This window comes from Penicillium cataractarum (genome assembly GCF_028827025.1).
Source record: "Penicillium cataractarum strain IBT 29864 chromosome Unknown utg000004l, whole genome shotgun sequence".
Taxonomy (NCBI): domain Eukaryota; kingdom Fungi; phylum Ascomycota; class Eurotiomycetes; order Eurotiales; family Aspergillaceae; genus Penicillium; species Penicillium cataractarum.
The window spans coordinates 585,949-603,814 of record NW_026622740.1 but is presented as its reverse complement, the minus strand read 5'-3'; the positions used below and the strand labels follow the sequence as shown (position 1 = coordinate 603,814).

The window sequence follows — 17,866 nt, the reverse complement described above, 5'->3', positions numbered from 1 at the left end:
GCCGAGCTTCGGGTTATGGCTAGTGTGGGGTAATGCTATTTCTTAAATAGAGTCTTGTATCTATGGCTGATTGGTGGACAGGCTACCTCGTATAATTGAAAGGTACTGTAGGATGCCGACAGAGTAGCATGCATAGTCTCAGCCACTCCGTCGGCAAGTTCCCGTTTAATTGCTCCTCGCTGATACTCGTAAATCACGTCACAGGCCACAGGTCCGCGGAGTTCCTGTGGTATCACTTGTCCAAAGTTCCTTGATTGGACCAGATGACATCCTGCTACTGTTGACATAACGGGAAGTGATCGGGTTGAGGACTAATGGGTTAGCGCCACCCCCGCATTTAGATGTAGACCCCGGATTCTTGGTTTGGCTAGAGGATAGCAGAGCGGTTCTTAACCGAACATGGAACTTGATTGAGGAGTTCGTAGGCTGCTGTATTCTAGGGGTTTTATGGGTACTAGTATGTGAGTTTTGAATTTGAAATATGGGAAACTGATGACTAGTCGAGTACGAAGTCGAGTATGGCTCGGTTATACATTCACTTGTAGAATAATAGAATATTATGTAGTAGAGCTCGGGATATTCCTAGCTGCAGGGAACCTTAAGATACTCCAATCAAAGTACCCCAAACTCCCGATACTACCCCAAGTCTATCTGATTATGGACACTAACTGCGAGGCAAATGCCCGCTTTGACTACGAAGCGACAAGGCCTCGCTATCTACCTGCCGTCCAGGGAACTACCAGCCATCATAAGTCTTGGCTTCACGTATAATGCGGGGAAGTACATACGGTAGAGCTTTCGTTTTCTAGGCATAAACTTAATTTAAGCTCCTGTCCTATCTGAATAGCTCTCGAAACAGGTTCAGTGATGTATCTCCCCGGCCGATCGCGAGTGTTTGAGATGTTGACGACCTCGTTTTTACTCCTCCTCCTATCCCATACGTATCTAAGATGTGCTGTATTGTTAGAAAGCTGACTGTGTTGTCTTCAGTTCCTCGAAATTTGATAGTTCTCTTAGAACCCTAGGCCTAGTTTGATCAGTACTCTCTGTGAAGCACATTCCAAGACCAAAGGCTGAGCTTAGCTCCCGACCCTAGAAAAGCACGTTCCCCTTGAGCGGGGATAGAGGCTTATTTGGACCCAGTTTATCCCTAAGGTAAAGCGAACGCAGCATTTCAGAGTTTCGGATCCGATGGAGTACAGTTAATCGACGAGAATGCAGTGATAATTGCGCCGAAACTCGGCAATGAGATTAACGCAGAGCCGCGGCATTGGCAAGGTATATAGTTGCAAGATTTCTCAGATCCAAAGCCGTTTTAGAGCACGCAGTGACTACCGCAGAAGCTGTTTTCAACATGAGAAACCATATGCAAGCGGGGTGGTTTTACTCCCCAAGTCAAATCTCTCGATACTTTGCCACGCGAGTGTCCAGTCTTAAACCTCCTCGAGTATGCCCCCCGAATACTTCGTTCGATTAAACCAAGTCTAATAGCGCTGGGCGTTAGAACAAACTGAGAAACCCTTATGAGATCCTTCGGGAGTTGACTACCCACCAATGGCTTATGTTTGCTGCAGGCTTCATGGGCTGGACTTGGGATGCCTTTGATTTCTTCACCGTGTCGATGACAATTACGGAGATCTCAGCTGACTTTGGAGTCTCTTACTCCGATGTGTCATGGGTGGGTACAAAGAATAATGAATATCCATGAGTATTATACTGATATATGTTCTTTGCTAGGGCATGACCGTGACCCTCATGCTTCGATCCGTCGGTGCCATCATTTTCGGTATCCTCTCAGATCGATATGGGCGCAAATGGCCCATGATAATCAATCTTGGCCTGTTCATAATCCTTGAGTTGGGTTCTGGATTTTGCACTACCCTTCCTCAGTTTTTGGGCGTCCGGTCTCTATACGGCATTGCAATGGGAGGTAAGCAATTATGCGTTGAGCCTGGTGCATGAATGATTGATATTAATCATCGTGTGCTTCAGGTCTCTTTGGTCCAGCAGCGGCCACTGCTCTTGAAGATCTTCCATACGAGGCCCGTGGTTTACTCTCCGGATTGTTCGAAATGGGTTATGCCATGGGATACCTCCTTGCTGCAGCTTTCTATCGCGCCCTTGTCCCAACTACCTCTCATGGCTGGCGAAGTCTCTTCTGGTTCGGCGCCGGACCTCCTGTCCTGATCATCATCTTCCGCTGGTGTCTGCCCGAGACAAACCATTTCCAGGTCATGAAAGCCGAGCGAGAAGCGCGAGCCAATGCGCTGGGTAACGACCACACCAAAGCTGCAGGATTACGAGTCTTCCTTCGTGATGCTGGACGTGCGCTCCGGGAGAATTGGGTTCTCTTCGTTTACTTGGTTATCCTGATGACGGGATACAACTCCTGTTCGCATGGTAGTCAAGACTTCTACCCGACTTTCCTCAAGGATCAAGTTGGAATGAATGCTACGAACACTACAATCATCACGGTTGTTGGGCAGATAGGTGCTTTGCTTGGTGGTTGTACAGTTGGCTACATCAGTACGTTCTTCGGACGACGTCTCACCATGCTCGTGGTATGCGTTATTGGCGGTGCATTAATCCCGGCCTATACAATGGTTCGATCAATGTCGCTGGTAGCTAGCGTGTTCTTCGAACAGTTTTGTGTCGGCGGTGTCTGGGGCCCAATGCCCATCCACTTGCTTGAGTTATCGCCAATCGCACTTCGCACCGTGATGGTGGGATTAACTTACCAGCTTGGTAACCTGGGATCTTCTGCATCTGCGACAATTCAGTCCATCATCGGGGAGCAATTCCCTCTGCCACCAGGAGCGCATGGAAAGAAGAGATTCGATTATGGAAAGGTCATTGCTATCTTTATGGGTGCTGTCTGGGCCTTTATGCTCTTCTTCCTGTTTTGGGGACCTGAAATGTCACAGGAAGAAAGGGATGAGGAAGCGGAGGACTCGATGCGTCTGGAGCGACTTAGAGCCGAGGGTGTTAGCTTGGCTGAGATTGGCCAGCAGCGCTTCTTGGGCAAGGGAGTTGATGAGCCTGTGGTGGATCGGGGTACTGGGCACCAGGACAGTGAGAAGGCTGAGACGGCTCATGTTGAGTAGCTATTACGGTTGAAATTGCCGTCTTGAAGAAAGATATTTGATACTGAAGCTGAATAAAGAAGTTTATATCATATGTCATCCAAAGAACATAGCAATTTACCAGTATCGACTGATCTCCTTGTAGATCGACTCGGGATCTTCTAGAGGTATCAAATGCTGAACTCCCTCCACAACGGTCAACGGGACCTCGACTCCGTTTTGACGTAAGAAATGAACAACCTCTTTCTCAGTCCTCTCTCTAGTCTCGACAATATCAAGCTCTCCCACAATCACACAAGCTTGCAGACCAGGCCGAGAAGCTAAAGCTTTCTGGACATCCTGTGAGATGTCCTCCTGCATACCATAAGAAAGCCAACCTACTTTGGCGAACGTGGTGCCTCTTAGACTATCTTGGGCCACCAATTCGATATCAGACTCAGAGAGATTGCCGGGTTTTGCGAGTACATTGTTCACCGTCCAGCGGACACTGTCCTCTGATTCATATGCAAGGAGTTGCTGGGCTTTCATTTCGGGGGGTAGATCTAGCGCAATTGGTGGTGCTGGTCCGACAAGGACGAGTCCTTTGAGGAGACCCTGAAGATTGTTGTTTAACAATCCGATCGTTGCGAGCGCAACTTTTGCACCCATTGAATGACCCACGAGAAGAAAGCCATGCTCGAGGAGGTCTTCTTTAGTATGGTCTTCGCTGAGATGTGCAAGGAGAGTAGCAACATCACTAGCCATCTCATTAATTGAGTAGACTTTGCCGCTTTTATCGGTCGGCCCGGTTGATTGACCCCAGCCTCGTAGGTCGATTGCGATTGTTGGGTAAAGCACACTCAGTGAAGTCGACGAATCCAAGTCCGTGAGTTTGTGCCATGTTTGTGAGCTGCCGCCCCAGTAATGCAGAAACAATAGAAGGGGCTTAGAGTGTTCCTTGGCTGGGCGGGTGATGTGGGCATGTATGACTGAATTGGGAGAAGTTTGGAAAGAACAGGACTCCATTGTTGTAGTAGATAGATGCGGGTGTATATTTGGGAAATTCTGTGCCGTGCAGTCGAAAAGAAAGCTGTGTAGAATGCTGCTCTCTTATTACAATTCTTAACCGGAGCATGCAGTCCCTTTTTACAATCGCACTTCTGCATCTTATAGAATCTGACTGAAACCAGGATATGTACTTTGGAATCATGATGTGGAATCTTAGTGTGGAGCCACAATGTGGAATCCTGATTAGGTGGACCTGTGATTCCACATAGTTTTCACTGATTTAATTGGCCAGCAGCGTTGGTACTTGCTCAGTCACCCAATTATTTGTTCCAAATCCCTCTCCTTGTACTCTCTACTGTTTATCTTCTGTCTAGTAGGAAGCTGAACTTCCAAGTCAAAGTAACTATTTTACAGATATGTGCGAGCTCTAGAGCGAATCAAGGCTCGCAAAGGGCCTCAGATAATTGGTATGATTCTGGGAACTCCAAATTCTCGCAGCTCTCATCAAGAGAAACAGGAAGTGACTCGCTTGATATTTGATTAGCCAACTACAATGAATCTTATGAACACTGGAGACAGCAACTACTCTTTCAATTCTCAATCATATTTTAAAAAAATTCTTGTCACGGAGAAAGCACCCGTCAATCATCTTCCGCCAAATCAACCACATCGGTATCTGTTGCCTTTCTCTTTCTTCCAGCAACAGGGTTGGGGCAGGCCTCGTTTCTTGAGATACTTGGCCGCGTTTGCTGATTCGGCTTGATAGGTGCGAGACGCTGGGATGGCGGCACGGTTCTTGCTGAACGACCGGAAGAGCTTCTAGGATCAACCATCTTCATAAGTCGGTCATAGTCCTCCCCAAGCCAAACAGTCAACTCGCTCTTGCTGAAATCATGGACCTTGATTGTTGCTTCCGCCTTTCTCTTTTTCCATTCTGCCACGGCCTTGTCGTGATCACGGAAAGTCTTGGTCACTACCAAGGTGTGTGGCGACCCAACTCGCTCAGTTTCATGTGTGCAGTCGATTTGAGCGGCCTCGAGAGTGTTATGCAAATGTTGCCTGCGTTGCTTGCCCATAGGAAACCTGCAGACTGTCTGGCTAGGGTCCTTCAGGAATTCGTTGAGCCAAGTGCAGTCTCCGCAGTAACATCCGACGGAGGACCGAGCGAAGCTGGCGTCAGTGGTGGGCTCTTCGCCGACGTAGGTGTTGAAGTAGGCTTTCAGGATTGCAGCGAAGATTTGGCGGTAGTCCGGCGATGATGAAGGTATCGAGTTTGTTTCGCAGAATTTACCTAGAGAGTGCAGGAATGGGAGCCAGAGCAAATGGAACTTGGACGCCTCGATTGCGGGAGCACGGAAACAGATCCTTCGGGAGAGGAAGCCCATGATGGAGTCGCTGTCAGGAAACACGCGAGTGAGGGTCGAAATGAAGTCAACCAGTGTCTTGTCCGTGACCACGAAAGATTTTGGCGGTGGTGTTGTTCGAGGGGCCCAGTACGGAGAGAGCTTCGCAGGCCGTTCGTCACGAACTTCGCCATGGAGAGTGTAGATGTCGATTTTATCAACCAGGGATCTGGCAACTTGTCTATACAAGTTTGTACCATTGTCGGAAGAGAAACTGCCCTCAGTTATGCATTGGTGAAGTCGGGATAGGAATGCAAGGAGGAAAGAGGGCGCCGCAAGTCTTCCCTCAACAGCAGGCAAGACACTAGGAAATGTAAGAACGGTGATGAAAGGAGTGAGACGCTTAGAAAACGTACCGATTTGAAAGGTATGCAAAGTCGTGATATCCTGGAATCATGTCGACCACGGCGTATCCATCCTCTGCACCTAATTCCTGTTGCAGGATCATTTCCAATATTCCGTCATGTACTGTGTTGATCCACGACTTGACGTCTTCCGGCATGGATTCAGTGGGAGGGACAAGATTTTTGATAGCAACCTGTCGTTTCCAAAGCTCAGGGAAACCCCGAATTGCACGTAACAAACTGCATCATTAGCTTGGTAACCGATGTGGATGATAGGGCCTTACCTGTCTTTAATATCATCAAAACTGGTTGTTCCAGCATCAAGCTGGTCTCGAGTCCACTTGAAGAACTCAAGAGACAAGTTTCCATCATGGTGCTCGGCGGCATTTTTGATGAAGTCTTGATCCTTCAGGGTGATAGCGGCTTGAAGGACTTTGGTATTTGCGGGCTCGGGAAGAGCTAGTCTTTCACGGAAGCTGCCAAACTCTTCACCCTGGTCCGGAGACCAGACTTTTCGGCAGAGATCCTTCAAAGGCTCGATGACAGATTGGTTGCCAGAGGTGTGCAATAGAGTTTTGGCAAGGTAGCCAATGACGGAAGTTACATTTTCTCGTTGGTCGATGGACATGTAAATACTCTCTCTCGCCCAGGACTTCGCGAGGAAATCAGCAATCGAATCTCGAGGCACGATAACCACAGCCTGCGTGAACAGTTAGTGAGTGGCTTTTACATGTTGGTTCAAAAAGACTTGCCGTCACCCGATACCAGTGGGTTGCTTCCGGACCCTGTTAAACCGAGACTAATTAGCAACTGCTTATTGCAAGCTCAAGTAGAAGTCATCTCACCGAGTTCCCCTGATAGCCCGTGTAATCCTCCTCTGGATCAACTTCTTTGAAACACTCTTCTTGGAGAACATTGTCTTTCTCCAGTTCCATATCTTTCACCAATCGACAACCGTCTAGGTCAACCAGGGAGGTGATTTCGTATGACGTCTCAAAGACCTCTTGCAGCTCATGGCGTGCGCCACGTCTACCATAGTAATCCGCATCCTCATCATCCTCGTCATCAAAATCACGGAAACCATAGTCACGCGCGCGGTAGTAATACCGTTTTCTGCGATAATCGCCATAATATTCACATGAACCAAATTCCGACTTGGCTAGCAAGGCAAGGAAGATCTCCACATTGAGCGTCTTCGAAATGTCTTTGAGAAGATGAACTGCGGCCATGTCCCGACCCTTAAGGGCATTAAGAGAGATGTTTGCTTGTGTGTACTCGTGGTCAAGCCTGTAGTAGGCATGGCTCATATCACGATCCTTTTGTCCAATCCAGGTCTTCAGGATTTCATGAAGATAGCGCGCCCCCTCGGTTTGAAGACAAGCTGTTGGGCGTTGCTGTGAAGGATCAATGCAAAGATTGTACGTGAGAACCCATCGATATCCGGACCTGACAGGAAGGACCTCGTGGACAACATCCGAATACCAACTGACATATGAGAATCCATGTTTCTGTGTTTCCAGGGTCATCTTGTCCCCTTGGTGCTTGACAACGACGTCGCCTCCTTCATGGGGTGATGGCAAGCCAATCACAAGAGTTGCAAACATGCCAGCGGATTTCTCGGTACTGTGTGGGCAGGGCCAGTTGGTTGAACAGTCTTGGGTATATCATTACGAAAATAACTCACTCAGTATGGGGCTTGAACATCGCACCCTTCTCATAGATCAACATCTTGTAAAGCTCTGCTGAAACAGGAGCATCGATGCCCAAATCGCGAGCAACAAAAGCGCAGGCTTTCTCGACGTAGCTGTCCCACTCCGGGTTTCCCAACTCAAACTGGTCAGGATTGAGCTCTAACGTGTTTCGCACCGCAGTGTCGACGAGGGTTTCACTGCCTTTGCCGTAAGGTGCCTGATGGGCTTGGTCGATCATCTGGCGTGCTTGTGCTTCCTGTAGGGGCAAAGTAATTGTGCCAACGTCCTTGACCTTGATCTGTGGGTCCAGATATGGGAGTTCGCCCTTTGAAGCAAAAGTTCCTGCAGACTCGATAGCATCGAGCGCCGCAAGTAGTTCCTCACCGATGTCCAGAGATTCATCATCGTCTTCATCATCCTCATATTGACCAACGGCCATTTCAGGCTGAGCATGCGGAAAAGCCTCAGCCCCATCCAGTCTGTCTTATTCTATAATCTAGGACATGTACAGTACTCCTTAGCACGGAGTTGAGTTATTAGTTGCATATTTTTACAGGTTTCCAAGGGCCAGGTCACACATCCAATGGATTTAGCTTCATTCCTCTTAGGTCTTCAAGACGGTGTTTCTGTCATAAACCGCTGAAGCTTCCATAGAGCCAGTATGGCCTCCACTCCGATACGATCATCGGGCCTGAGGAAAAGGGCCACATTATGAAAATGCGGAGCTTCCGTATCACGGAGCTTTGCCAAGTCTGAAGCAGACAGAAGTGTCGATAAGTCAAACACGGGAACTTGGCTCTGGGTAGATGGATTGAACACTGCCTCTGGGCATGACTCGCCATTACTCAACGGCGCAAGGAGAAGAACTGCCCCAGATGCCATTCGATCGAAAGACCCGAGGCGTTCCAAGGCTTCCACCAGCCCATTATTTGAAGATTCCTGAATATCAAGGACACTCCAAGCTCCGCCAGGAATATCCAGGCGTGTATATCTCCGCCGAGTCCTTTCCAGCTTCTTGACCACGTCACTGCGCCGCTGCTGCAACACATATTCCGCCATATCTGGTCTCCAGAGCAATAGCTTCTCCACACGAGACGTGATCGGACCCAGTGGATGCTTCCATCGGAATGGCAAGAGTCTTGAAATGGCTGGTTTCTTGCCAGCGTTCTTAGACAATGGCTTTGCCAGCTCTTCGAGCAGATGCAGCGAGTTGATCATTCGAAGTAGGAGCTGATGTCCTGGTTTCTCGTTGCGAATCGCTTTCGCCGGCAGCGGCGCAGCGGCAGCCATTGCCGCTGGATCTAGGTATGGAGTTTTCTCCTCGTCCGTAGATTTTACTTCTTGCCGAGCTTGTAATGAGTCCTTGATCAAGTCCACAGGAAGCAAGTAGCTATTCTCTGTATCTGGTTTCCGAACGAGACCCCATTCTCCTAGTAGGTCGCGTGGTATGCGGGCTCCTGTCACGGAACACATCCGCACCGGCGACGCGAGTGCTACCGCCCATGGATTATTCTTCAGCTCAGATTTATCTTGTGAAGTTGGGAGTTTCTTTCGGAGCTTATTATGGCTCGATCGAGGATGCGTGACAAGTGGTGATTGCGGTAGGCGCTTTGATGGAGGAAGACTTGTTGCGTCTGAGGGAGCTTCATCGGCGTGAATTAGTGAGCTTGAGAGGTGCCGGCGTGATGGTGGCGCGAGTGAAGGGCCTAGTAGCTGACGGAATATCCGTAGACGCCATCTCGCATATGACAATGGGCGTCGTGTGCACTCCATCTTTTTGAGAAGATGTTCGCAGTGCATGAAAGTGGAAGGAAAATGCTGGGCCATTATCTTAGCGCCGATAACAGATTCCGCTTATCAGTCACCATCTCCGCTCCGCCTTCGAGGCCGCAAGCGCAAGACTGCTCCGTTGATCATCAACTCCTGCAAAAGCGCTCTTGTGGGAAGTGCTGCACATACTGAACCGCAATTGAAGATGAGGCCCACATTCAGCCTTCAGCGACTAGGGCGGTCGGTCCCTCGCTGTTCCATTTCTCGTGTACAATCCGCTGTTCGCACGCGGCCCTTCTCAAGCTCAATAGCTTCGTTTGACCGCACTCCCCCGCGGGGCTGGACGCCCACCCCATTCGTGACAGAGACGGTGGTAAGTCCTTATTGCTATACCGGAAGCTATATGTGGTGACTGTATATTGACTGAATATTTAGGGAGGCGGCTGGCACACCTGTACGTTGCGACGTCGAACTCGAACATGAATCCATATAGCTAACTAGCATCTCTTCGCTCAACTTAGATGATATCTTTTCGCGACTTCTCAAGGTACGCACTTGGCTTTGTATATAACCTTCTTTGAACTTACACTCACATGCCCATTCACAGGAGCGCATCATCTGCCTCAATGGCGAAGTCGACGAGACCATGTCCGCTTCAATCGTCGCCCAACTCCTCTTCCTCGAAGCCGACAACCCCCAGAAACCAATCCACCTCTACATCAATTCCCCCGGTGGCTCAGTAACAGCAGGTACATCCTCGTCAACCACTATACCAAGCTTACACAAGGCCACTCGCTAACACCCCCCCTCTTCAACCCAGGCCTCGCAATCTACGACACAATGACCTACATCGCCTCCCCCGTAAGCACAATCTGCGTCGGCCAAGCCGCCTCAATGGGCTCCCTCCTCCTCTGCGGCGGCCAACCGGGCAAACGATACTGTCTCCCCCACAGCTCGATCATGATCCACCAACCCTCGGGCGGCTACTTCGGCCAAGCAACCGATATCGCAATCCACGCGAAGGAAATCCTGCGTGTGCGCGCGCAACTCAATCAGATCTATCAGCGCCATTTGACTGGTAAGAAGCAGATGTCGCTAGACGAGATTGAGAGGTTGATGGAGAGGGATTACTTTATGGGGGCGCAGGAGGCGTTGGAGTTGGGCATTGTAGATGAGATTTTGGATAGGAGGGTTCAGAGTGAGGGGAATGGTGGTGAAGGGGAAGGAAGCCGCCGGCTGTTTAGAGGGTGGTAGATGTGGATTGGAGGTTTGGGGAGATAGTTCATGTTCGAGGTGCTCGATTTGTATAATTATCATGATCAGCTCTACTTTTATATCCAAACTCTTTCCTCTACGGCTTTGCGATAGGTCGACCCCTAGATTTACGGGTGTTGTATACGCGGGCGTCTCATGGTCCACTTCATCGGAGTGTGGATTATGGAAAGTAGAATACATATCATGTAAAACAGAAGAATGCCATGCATGTCCAAAATGTCATTGCTCTATGCGTACAATGCGGCCATCAGCTCCAACCTGTAGCCCCAAGCGCTCTCGAAGAAAAGTCGCCGCCTGCGGGGAGGGTGCATAACGAGCATCCCCTCTTCGAACGGGCGTACTCGAATGTCTCCATTGATCGCGTATCGTAGTGAAAAAGCCCATATCCATAATGACTGCCTGCCCCGTCGAGAACGAGTCTAATGGATGGCCTCCCCGCGGAATCGGTCCCGTACCGCCTTCGCCGGGGTCAGCAAGTAGTGTCGTGCGCTCATCTTGTACATCATCGTCAATCTCAGGAACTGGCGAGGTATTTGTAGTATCGTTCTCGCGAGAATCATTAATATCACCCCCGTCTTCACTAGTGCGTACCCCGCGTTCCTCCGCATCATGGTCTTGTTGTCCCGCTTGCGCGGTATTCGTGTCTGCGTTTGCATTCGTCGTTGCATTTCCATTTGGACTCAAGGAGGCCTGCCCCTTGGTACCCACCGTCTTCACCCGTTCAATGATCAATGCTAGCATGACAACATCGACTAGCAGGATTAGGGTATCGAATACCAGCAGTCGGAATACGGGGACGGGTTTCTGCCCAATGAAATCGATGAATAGTCCGCCATGTAGGTATCCCCGTGTAGCTTCGCCGGCTTCTGGGCGGATGAAAAAGGCATGGAAGATCATGCAGACTAGGTTGCTGGCCAGGATGGCGCCGACGAAGGGCTGATTGCGCGTGGGGTCAAAAGGTGGCGATTTAGGTGTGAAACATATTAGTTGGACGATGGCACGAATGGCAAATAAAGTGACAGAGCAGCTATGGAAGCGAAGGGGTTAGCTCGGTATTCGTGATGGGGGTGACGGTGGTGGTTCCGGGAGTAAGACGGAGGATCTCCCCACACTCAATAACCCCATAACATCATGTTCTAGGGCAAGGAAAAGCCAAACTCACTCCATATAATACAGCGCCGATAATTCGCAATATATCAATATATCAAGGTCGCGTAGTAATCGATCAATGAACGCAACCTTTGCGGCAGACTGGAGCTTCTTCACGCGGCCGTTATCCTGATTGCGGAGGCCGCTATTGCTCGTTGGCACTGGTGATCCGGACTCCACATCTTCGAGGGTAATGCCAGAGACGTCGGCGATGTGCTCTGCATCCCTAAAGGCATCGACGTCGGTCATAGAGGGTCATGGGGGCATGGACGAGGTTCGGCAATCGAGTGTCCAGGCGGTTCGGGGGTGGATTACGTCTGATAAGAAGCTGTGGAGTTGGGGGTGGGCGGCTTGGGCTCGGGCCGAGCACGTGCCGATAGTGGCTTACAATTGTATACAGCACAGTTTACTTGTACTAGAGAGACCTTGATCATATCTCAGTACATAAATAATGCAGTTCTGATTTATATGGTTTTCTCAGGTTTCTACTTATACTGTCTAGTCCACGAAAATGGTCTTGGACAGCTCCGAGTAGTGCTGGAAGAATCCCGTGAAGAGGCGGATCGCATAGGCGACATCATAAGTACCGCCAGTCTCACGGATACTGTGCATGCTCAGCTGCGGGTTACCCAAGTCCAAGGTACGGGCACCCAGGGCAGCGGACAGCATAGGGCCAATGGTGCTACCGCAGCTGGAATCATTGCGAACAACGAACAGCTGCAGAGGAATGGGCTCACCGGTCTCGGCCGAGGTCTTACGTGCAACCTCCTGGAGCAGGACGATGCCCGGAGAGTTAGTAGCATAGCGAGCGTTGGCGTTGATCTTGATCACGGGGCCCTTGTTAATCTCGGGCTTGTGGTCCTGCTCGTACTTGGCAGCGTAGTTGGGGTTGACGGAGTGAGCCATGTCGGCGGAGACCAGGAAAGAGGTGGAGAGGGTCTGCTCATAGGCAGTCGCCAGGTCGACATCCGAGGAAGAGGATGAAGGGAGCATCGACAGGCGGCGGATGACGGCAGGCAGAGCATTGGAGTCAGCACCCTGGGCAGTACGGCTACCAATCTCTTCGTGGTCGAACAGCGCAATGAGGCGGATGGCGGACTCGTTGTCCAGCGCAGCCTTGTCAGCGACGGAGTCAATCAGACTGACGGTAGCACAGTAAGAGCTGTTCAAGTTGTCCAGACGGGGAGAGAAGATGAACTCCTCAAGCATGCCACCAAGGCAGGACTTTTGGGTGTCGAACAGAATCAGTTCAAAGTCCAGAATGTCCTCGGGCTTGACGCCAGCCTCGGCAGCAACGAGCTCGACAAAGTGGGAGTGGTGGCGCTCGGTCACAGCCTTCAGAGGGGAGAAGTCATCAACCTTCTCAGTGTCATTAGCACCGTTGGCGGCATCACCGGCGGGCTTGGATTCGCCAGTGCGGTTGAGCTCAGCAGCCACGAGGCCAGCAATTGGGAACAATTGCGTCTCCTTGTTGAAGGCAAAGGTTTCCTGGCGGTCCAAGTGGATGGCCAGAGTAGGGATACGAAGGACTGCGACAGATTAGTAAATTGTCAATCAATTGGGAATTTGGAAACACGTACTGGGACGGTCGACCTTGACCAGCTTCTGCACGATGGATCCATCGCTGGCACGGGTCATCACACGGCCGGCGACACCGAGGTCACGGTCAAACCCTAAGCACTGTTAGTAGCTGATCAAACATTGAGGAAGGTAATAGAACATACAGGTGTGCCAGATACCACCACCATAGGTCTCAACACCGACCTGGATGAAGCCCTCGCCGCTCTTCTTGCTCACGGGCTTAACCCGAAGAACAGGAGAGTCGGTGTGGGCACCGATCATGGAGATAGAGTTACCCGGCTAGTCTAGTAGTTAGCAGTAGAGCATACATTAGAGCCATGATAGATTAAAAACATACCTGCCATTGCTTTCCAATGGCAAAAGCAACGAGGGTGGTGGTGTTGCGAGTCAAGAAGTACTTGCCACCGGGCTTGCAGGTCTTAGCCCAAGAATCTTTCTCCTATAGAAGAGTGAGTTAGATCGGCCTCTTTAGCCGGTGAAGAAGGGTGGGGCTTTCAGAAAATACCTTGATCTCTTGGAAACCAGCTTCGGCCAGAAGATCCTTGGCAGACTGAACGGCATGGAAGGCTAGACCTAGTCAGTGACAGGTTCCCGGTGGGTTTTCGGGGTTCGGAAAGAACCTTACGAGTGGGGGAGGCGTTCACGAAGGACAGGAAGTCCTTGGCAGGCTGCTTAGAGGCCATCGTGTTAGGGTAAGAGGAATAGTAAGCTCGGTGAAAGAAAGTGTGGCGCAAGGAAGACAGTGAAAAGGTAGATTTATAAGGCACTGCAGGCATAGTCAACCTGGTGGAGGTGTCGAAAGGAGGCAGGGTTTTCGGGTGGCGGTTGATTTGTGTGGTTTGCCGACTCCAACGTACTAGCTTCAGTAGCCATAGTGACCTTATCTTGTTTCTAACTCTGTATAGCAAAGTACAACTACAACTTACAACTTACTGCATGAGAACGTCCTTTTCTTTTCTTAGTATACTACCTAGTAAATAATTAATCGTAGAGAATGCCTGGTAACAATTACCACCTTTACAGCAATTACACCTACCGCATGTTCCTGTTGATTAACAGCATTTACTGAGCCATGGATCGGTCTTAGACTCTATAATATCTATTGGACTAGAGTTGACCATATTCTCCGAATTGACCAGGGCTGGATTGGTTGGCAAGGGTTGTTGCTATGGTCTCGTTAGTCTGTTTTGAGCCATCACAGTCAAATGGCCCAAGCTCTGCGCGTCCGAGGCGCGTGGAAGCGCGACCAGTCGCGTCGGGTTTCTCATCCCCCACTGTCTCTGGCAAGTTCCGTTTAGCTGTGGAACTCTTGCTCCTCTGCATCTTCCACGCGTGTCAGATCACATCAAATGTAAACAACCCTGAGACTGTAGGAAGTAGCATCAGGAAAAAGGTGGCGCCCACCATAACAAAGAACCACGATCCCCCCACAACCATGAAAATGGCCTCCGACCAAAGTAAAACCGAGCCACCGGACAAATCAAGAATAAGGGTAATTGCGCCGGAGTAACGGGTGGAGCAGTAGTTCATTCAAAGAAGATCATCAAAGAAGCACTTACGTAGTGTCCAAACTGCTCCTTGACTTCCCCCAGTATCATCGCCCAAATAGGCTTAGCGTTTCCGACGCGTGACTTGCGAGAGGGATGCCGAAGAGAGACAACCCTCCCTTGGAGACATTCCAATCCATTCTCCTCCCCCCATCTGGCTCTCTGCCATTCTCTTTGTCCTGCTGAAACTCAGTGGTGTCTCGTCCAGCCCGTCAAAGTGGTGGGTTGTGCCTGCTATCACCGTATCCAAGCGCCCGTCGCTGAATCTCCCCATCTCATCACCAAGCCACCCACCGCCTTCAAATATCACCATCGTTCCTCCCCCATTTCCCCTCTGACCCCGGCTCATTGCGTCCTTCATTCGAATTCCCATCCAACCGGTACCTCTGGCGCATGCACAACCTGGACTGTCGGTCATCACACAATCTGCTTCTGGGGCCTGAGGACCTGCCGCCAGTATGGGGGATCGCTCTCAGGACACAGAGGCGGGTGTGAGCAGTGGTGGACGGATCACCAGAGGGACAGCTCGCGCGCAGGCTGCTGCTAATATGATCTCCCCTCCTGCTTCCACGACACCCCCGAGTGTACCCGCGAAGAAGACCATATTTTACCCGGATAATCTGGGCAACCATTCACGAACGGACAGGGATTCGGAGCCTGTGGATGCAAATGCGCTCGATAAGGCCTTGAAAGATCTTGAGGATGCTGGGCGCCAGCGTGAGAGGACACCTGGGATGAGCCCTTGTCGCAAACGGCAGCGGGTCTATGGCGATCGGTAAGTCTCAATTCAGTGTCAACGTGGAAAGATGCTGGGGAACCTTGACAAAGCGGGTCTTGATGAGCATGTGACTGACTGGACTCCGAAGATTCATTCCAAATCGTGACGGCCAGGATTTGCAAGCGACGTACAGTTTGCTTCATGAGGATGGATGTCCGACTACTCCTTCCAAGTCCAAGCGGCGCGCTCCGCATTCTGAATTGCATTTCCAAAAGAGTTCGTCCTATCCCGTTTGGCAAGCGCCGCGAGGAAATCTCCCTGCTAACCTTTCTGAAATAAACAGCGGAAGAAGCCAATCGCACATTCTCCCGAGTCCTGCGCAGTGAACTCTTCGGCAGCACCGTTCCTCAACCCGATCTCGACTCCCTTCCATCGGATCCGTTGCTGGGCTTTGGCAACGGGATCAATGACAAGACTCGGTCCCACACACCTCCGGCCCACCTGATAGGCAATCTCCATTCCTCTGGAATCACCCCCTCAACTCCGCACAAGAACCTCTTCAATTACGGCCCGACCCGTCCCGGATCTGGTCACCCTACTCCCTCCAAGACTCCCCGAAGCGCCCATGCACCCAACCTGAATGTCCGTTCCGAGCTCTACAGTACCTCGCCTATTCGTTATGAGAGTCAGCGCATCCTTGAAACCCCGCGGAAGCAGCCCCGATACATCAACAAGGTTCCCTTCAAGGTCCTCGATGCTCCTGATCTGCAGGATGATTTCTACCTGAATCTGGTTGACTGGGGCAGCTCCAATGTGCTGGGTGTCGGGCTAGCCAACTCCGTCTACATGTGGAACTCGCAGTCTAGCCGAGTGACCAAGCTCTGTGAGCTGAAGGATGACACCGTGACCAGCGTTAGCTGGATCCAGCGAGGTACCCACCTTGCAATTGGCACGGGCAAGGGTCTCGTGCAGATCTGGGATGCAGAGCATTGTCGACGACTGCGAACCATGGTGGGCCACACCAATCGGGTTGGTGCTCTGGCCTGGAACGACCACATCCTCACATCCGGTTCTCGAGACCGCCTCATCTACCACCGTGACGTTCGTTCTCCGGATCAGTACCTTCGGCGGTTGTCTGGCCACAAACAAGAGGTTTGTGGATTGAAGTGGAACACGGAAGATGGTCAATTGGCCTCTGGCGGCAATGACAACAAGCTTATGGTATGGGACAAGCTGAACGAAACTCCCCTTTATCGCTTCTCCGACCACTGTGCCGCTGTCAAGGCCATTGCCTGGTCCCCTCACCAACACCATCTGCTTGCTTCGGGTGGCGGTACTGCAGACCGCACTATTAAATTCTGGAACACTTCCACCGGCGCACTTATCAAGGAGGTGGACACGGGCAGCCAGGTCTGCAACTTGTCGTGGTCCAAGAATTCCGACGAGATCATCAGTACCCACGGCTACAGCCAAAACCAGATCGTCATCTGGAAGTACCCGCGCATGGAGCAGGTTGTTTCCTTGACCGGCCACACGTTCCGTGTTCTGTATCTCGCCATGAGCCCCGATGGTCAGACCGTCGTGACTGGTGCCGGCGACGAGACTCTCCGTTTCTGGAAGATCTATGACAGGCGGGCTAACCGTGACTCGCGCCGAGGGGTTAGCAAGTTTACGGAATGGAGCACCATCCGTTAATTGCGTCGCCAAAAGAAGACGATTGGTCTGGATTCCAGAGCCTTTCACATTTGATTTTCAGTGCATTCGACATGGAGTTTCGGTCGGACCTTGGCTACATGGCATGGACACATTTTTTCATGATAACGATATCAAGGGATTCCGGGGAAGATCTTTCTGCATTTCTATGGGCATCATCATTCATCCATCCTCCCCCATCTATCGCATCTTTTGACCCGATTCGTCGGGTCACACCTTTCTTCGCAGAACATTCAGAGTTGTTTGGTTCTTTTCATCCGACTGGGACCTTGCTTCTCATATTCTTATCCCCTGGCGTGCCATCTGATTTTGCTTGCTTCTTTCTTCGTTTTTTGTTCTTCCCCTTGCCTCCGGTTTTCAGTCTCTGTACAAGAGGCTTCTTCATCAGGCGCAGGTTCATCCACTTTCATCAGGTCTAGCGGTGGCGCTCATGGTGTTTCAATCAAGCGACTGGATGCGCCGGTTGCTCCCGCGGCGTTAGGACAACGTGTGGACGGTTTTATTATTATTGCTCATTACCCCCTTTCCCATGACGACGATACGATTTTGCTTATTCCACATCAAATTTGCTGTTCTCCCCATTCCCCTTTCCCCTTTCACTTCGA

The 17,866-nt window shown here is 50.8% G+C and overlaps 8 protein-coding genes across 8 annotated transcripts; 3 read left to right on the top strand and 5 right to left on the bottom strand.

Moving 5' to 3' along the window:
• Positions 1–1,354: 1,354 nt before the first annotated feature.
• N7496_004744 (sugar transporter family protein) lies at positions 1,355–3,104 on the top strand (the record flags this gene model as incomplete). The annotated part of the gene is made up of 4 exons (XM_056697673.1): positions 1,355–1,447; positions 1,505–1,678; positions 1,738–1,930; positions 1,993–3,104. 4 exons carry the CDS (start codon positions 1,355–1,357, stop codon positions 3,102–3,104), a joined length of 1,572 nt encoding a protein of 523 aa, XP_056556198.1.
• A 96-nt stretch (positions 3,105–3,200) lies between these two features.
• Positions 3,201–4,088, bottom strand: N7496_004743 (alpha/beta fold hydrolase; the record flags this gene model as incomplete). The annotated part of the gene is made up of 1 exon (XM_056697672.1): positions 3,201–4,088. The coding sequence occupies one exon, from the start codon at positions 4,086–4,088 to the stop codon at positions 3,201–3,203; it is 888 nt and encodes a 295-aa protein (XP_056556197.1).
• A 623-nt stretch (positions 4,089–4,711) lies between these two features.
• N7496_004742 (2OG-Fe(II) oxygenase) lies at positions 4,712–7,947 on the bottom strand (the record flags this gene model as incomplete). Its single annotated transcript, XM_056697671.1, has 6 exons — positions 4,712–5,777; positions 5,830–6,057; positions 6,102–6,517; positions 6,576–6,602; positions 6,663–7,440; positions 7,502–7,947. The coding sequence occupies 6 exons, from the start codon at positions 7,945–7,947 to the stop codon at positions 4,712–4,714; spliced, it is 2,961 nt and encodes a 986-aa protein (XP_056556196.1).
• Positions 7,948–8,120: 173 nt separating this feature from the next.
• N7496_004741 (uncharacterized protein) lies at positions 8,121–9,281 on the bottom strand (the record flags this gene model as incomplete). Its single annotated transcript, XM_056697670.1, has 1 exon — positions 8,121–9,281. One exon carries the CDS (start codon positions 9,279–9,281, stop codon positions 8,121–8,123), a length of 1,161 nt encoding a protein of 386 aa, XP_056556195.1.
• Positions 9,282–9,306: 25 nt separating this feature from the next.
• N7496_004740 (ATP-dependent Clp protease proteolytic subunit) lies at positions 9,307–10,532 on the top strand (the record flags this gene model as incomplete). The annotated part of the gene is made up of 5 exons (XM_056697669.1): positions 9,307–9,651; positions 9,714–9,732; positions 9,800–9,825; positions 9,886–10,027; positions 10,099–10,532. 5 exons carry the CDS (start codon positions 9,307–9,309, stop codon positions 10,530–10,532), a joined length of 966 nt encoding a protein of 321 aa, XP_056556194.1.
• A 240-nt stretch (positions 10,533–10,772) lies between these two features.
• On the bottom strand, positions 10,773–11,951 carry N7496_004739 (DSC4 family protein; the record flags this gene model as incomplete). The annotated part of the gene is made up of 2 exons (XM_056697668.1): positions 10,773–11,580; positions 11,716–11,951. The coding sequence occupies 2 exons, from the start codon at positions 11,949–11,951 to the stop codon at positions 10,773–10,775; spliced, it is 1,044 nt and encodes a 347-aa protein (XP_056556193.1).
• A 249-nt stretch (positions 11,952–12,200) lies between these two features.
• N7496_004738 (M18 family aminopeptidase) lies at positions 12,201–13,966 on the bottom strand (the record flags this gene model as incomplete). The annotated part of the gene is made up of 6 exons (XM_056697667.1): positions 12,201–13,231; positions 13,283–13,375; positions 13,427–13,562; positions 13,621–13,722; positions 13,789–13,850; positions 13,909–13,966. 6 exons carry the CDS (start codon positions 13,964–13,966, stop codon positions 12,201–12,203), a joined length of 1,482 nt encoding a protein of 493 aa, XP_056556192.1.
• Positions 13,967–15,288: 1,322 nt separating this feature from the next.
• Positions 15,289–17,243, top strand: N7496_004737 (WD40 repeat domain-containing protein; the record flags this gene model as incomplete). The annotated part of the gene is made up of 3 exons (XM_056697666.1): positions 15,289–15,605; positions 15,697–15,824; positions 15,892–17,243. The coding sequence occupies 3 exons, from the start codon at positions 15,289–15,291 to the stop codon at positions 17,241–17,243; spliced, it is 1,797 nt and encodes a 598-aa protein (XP_056556191.1).
• Positions 17,244–17,866: the final 623 nt, after the last annotated feature.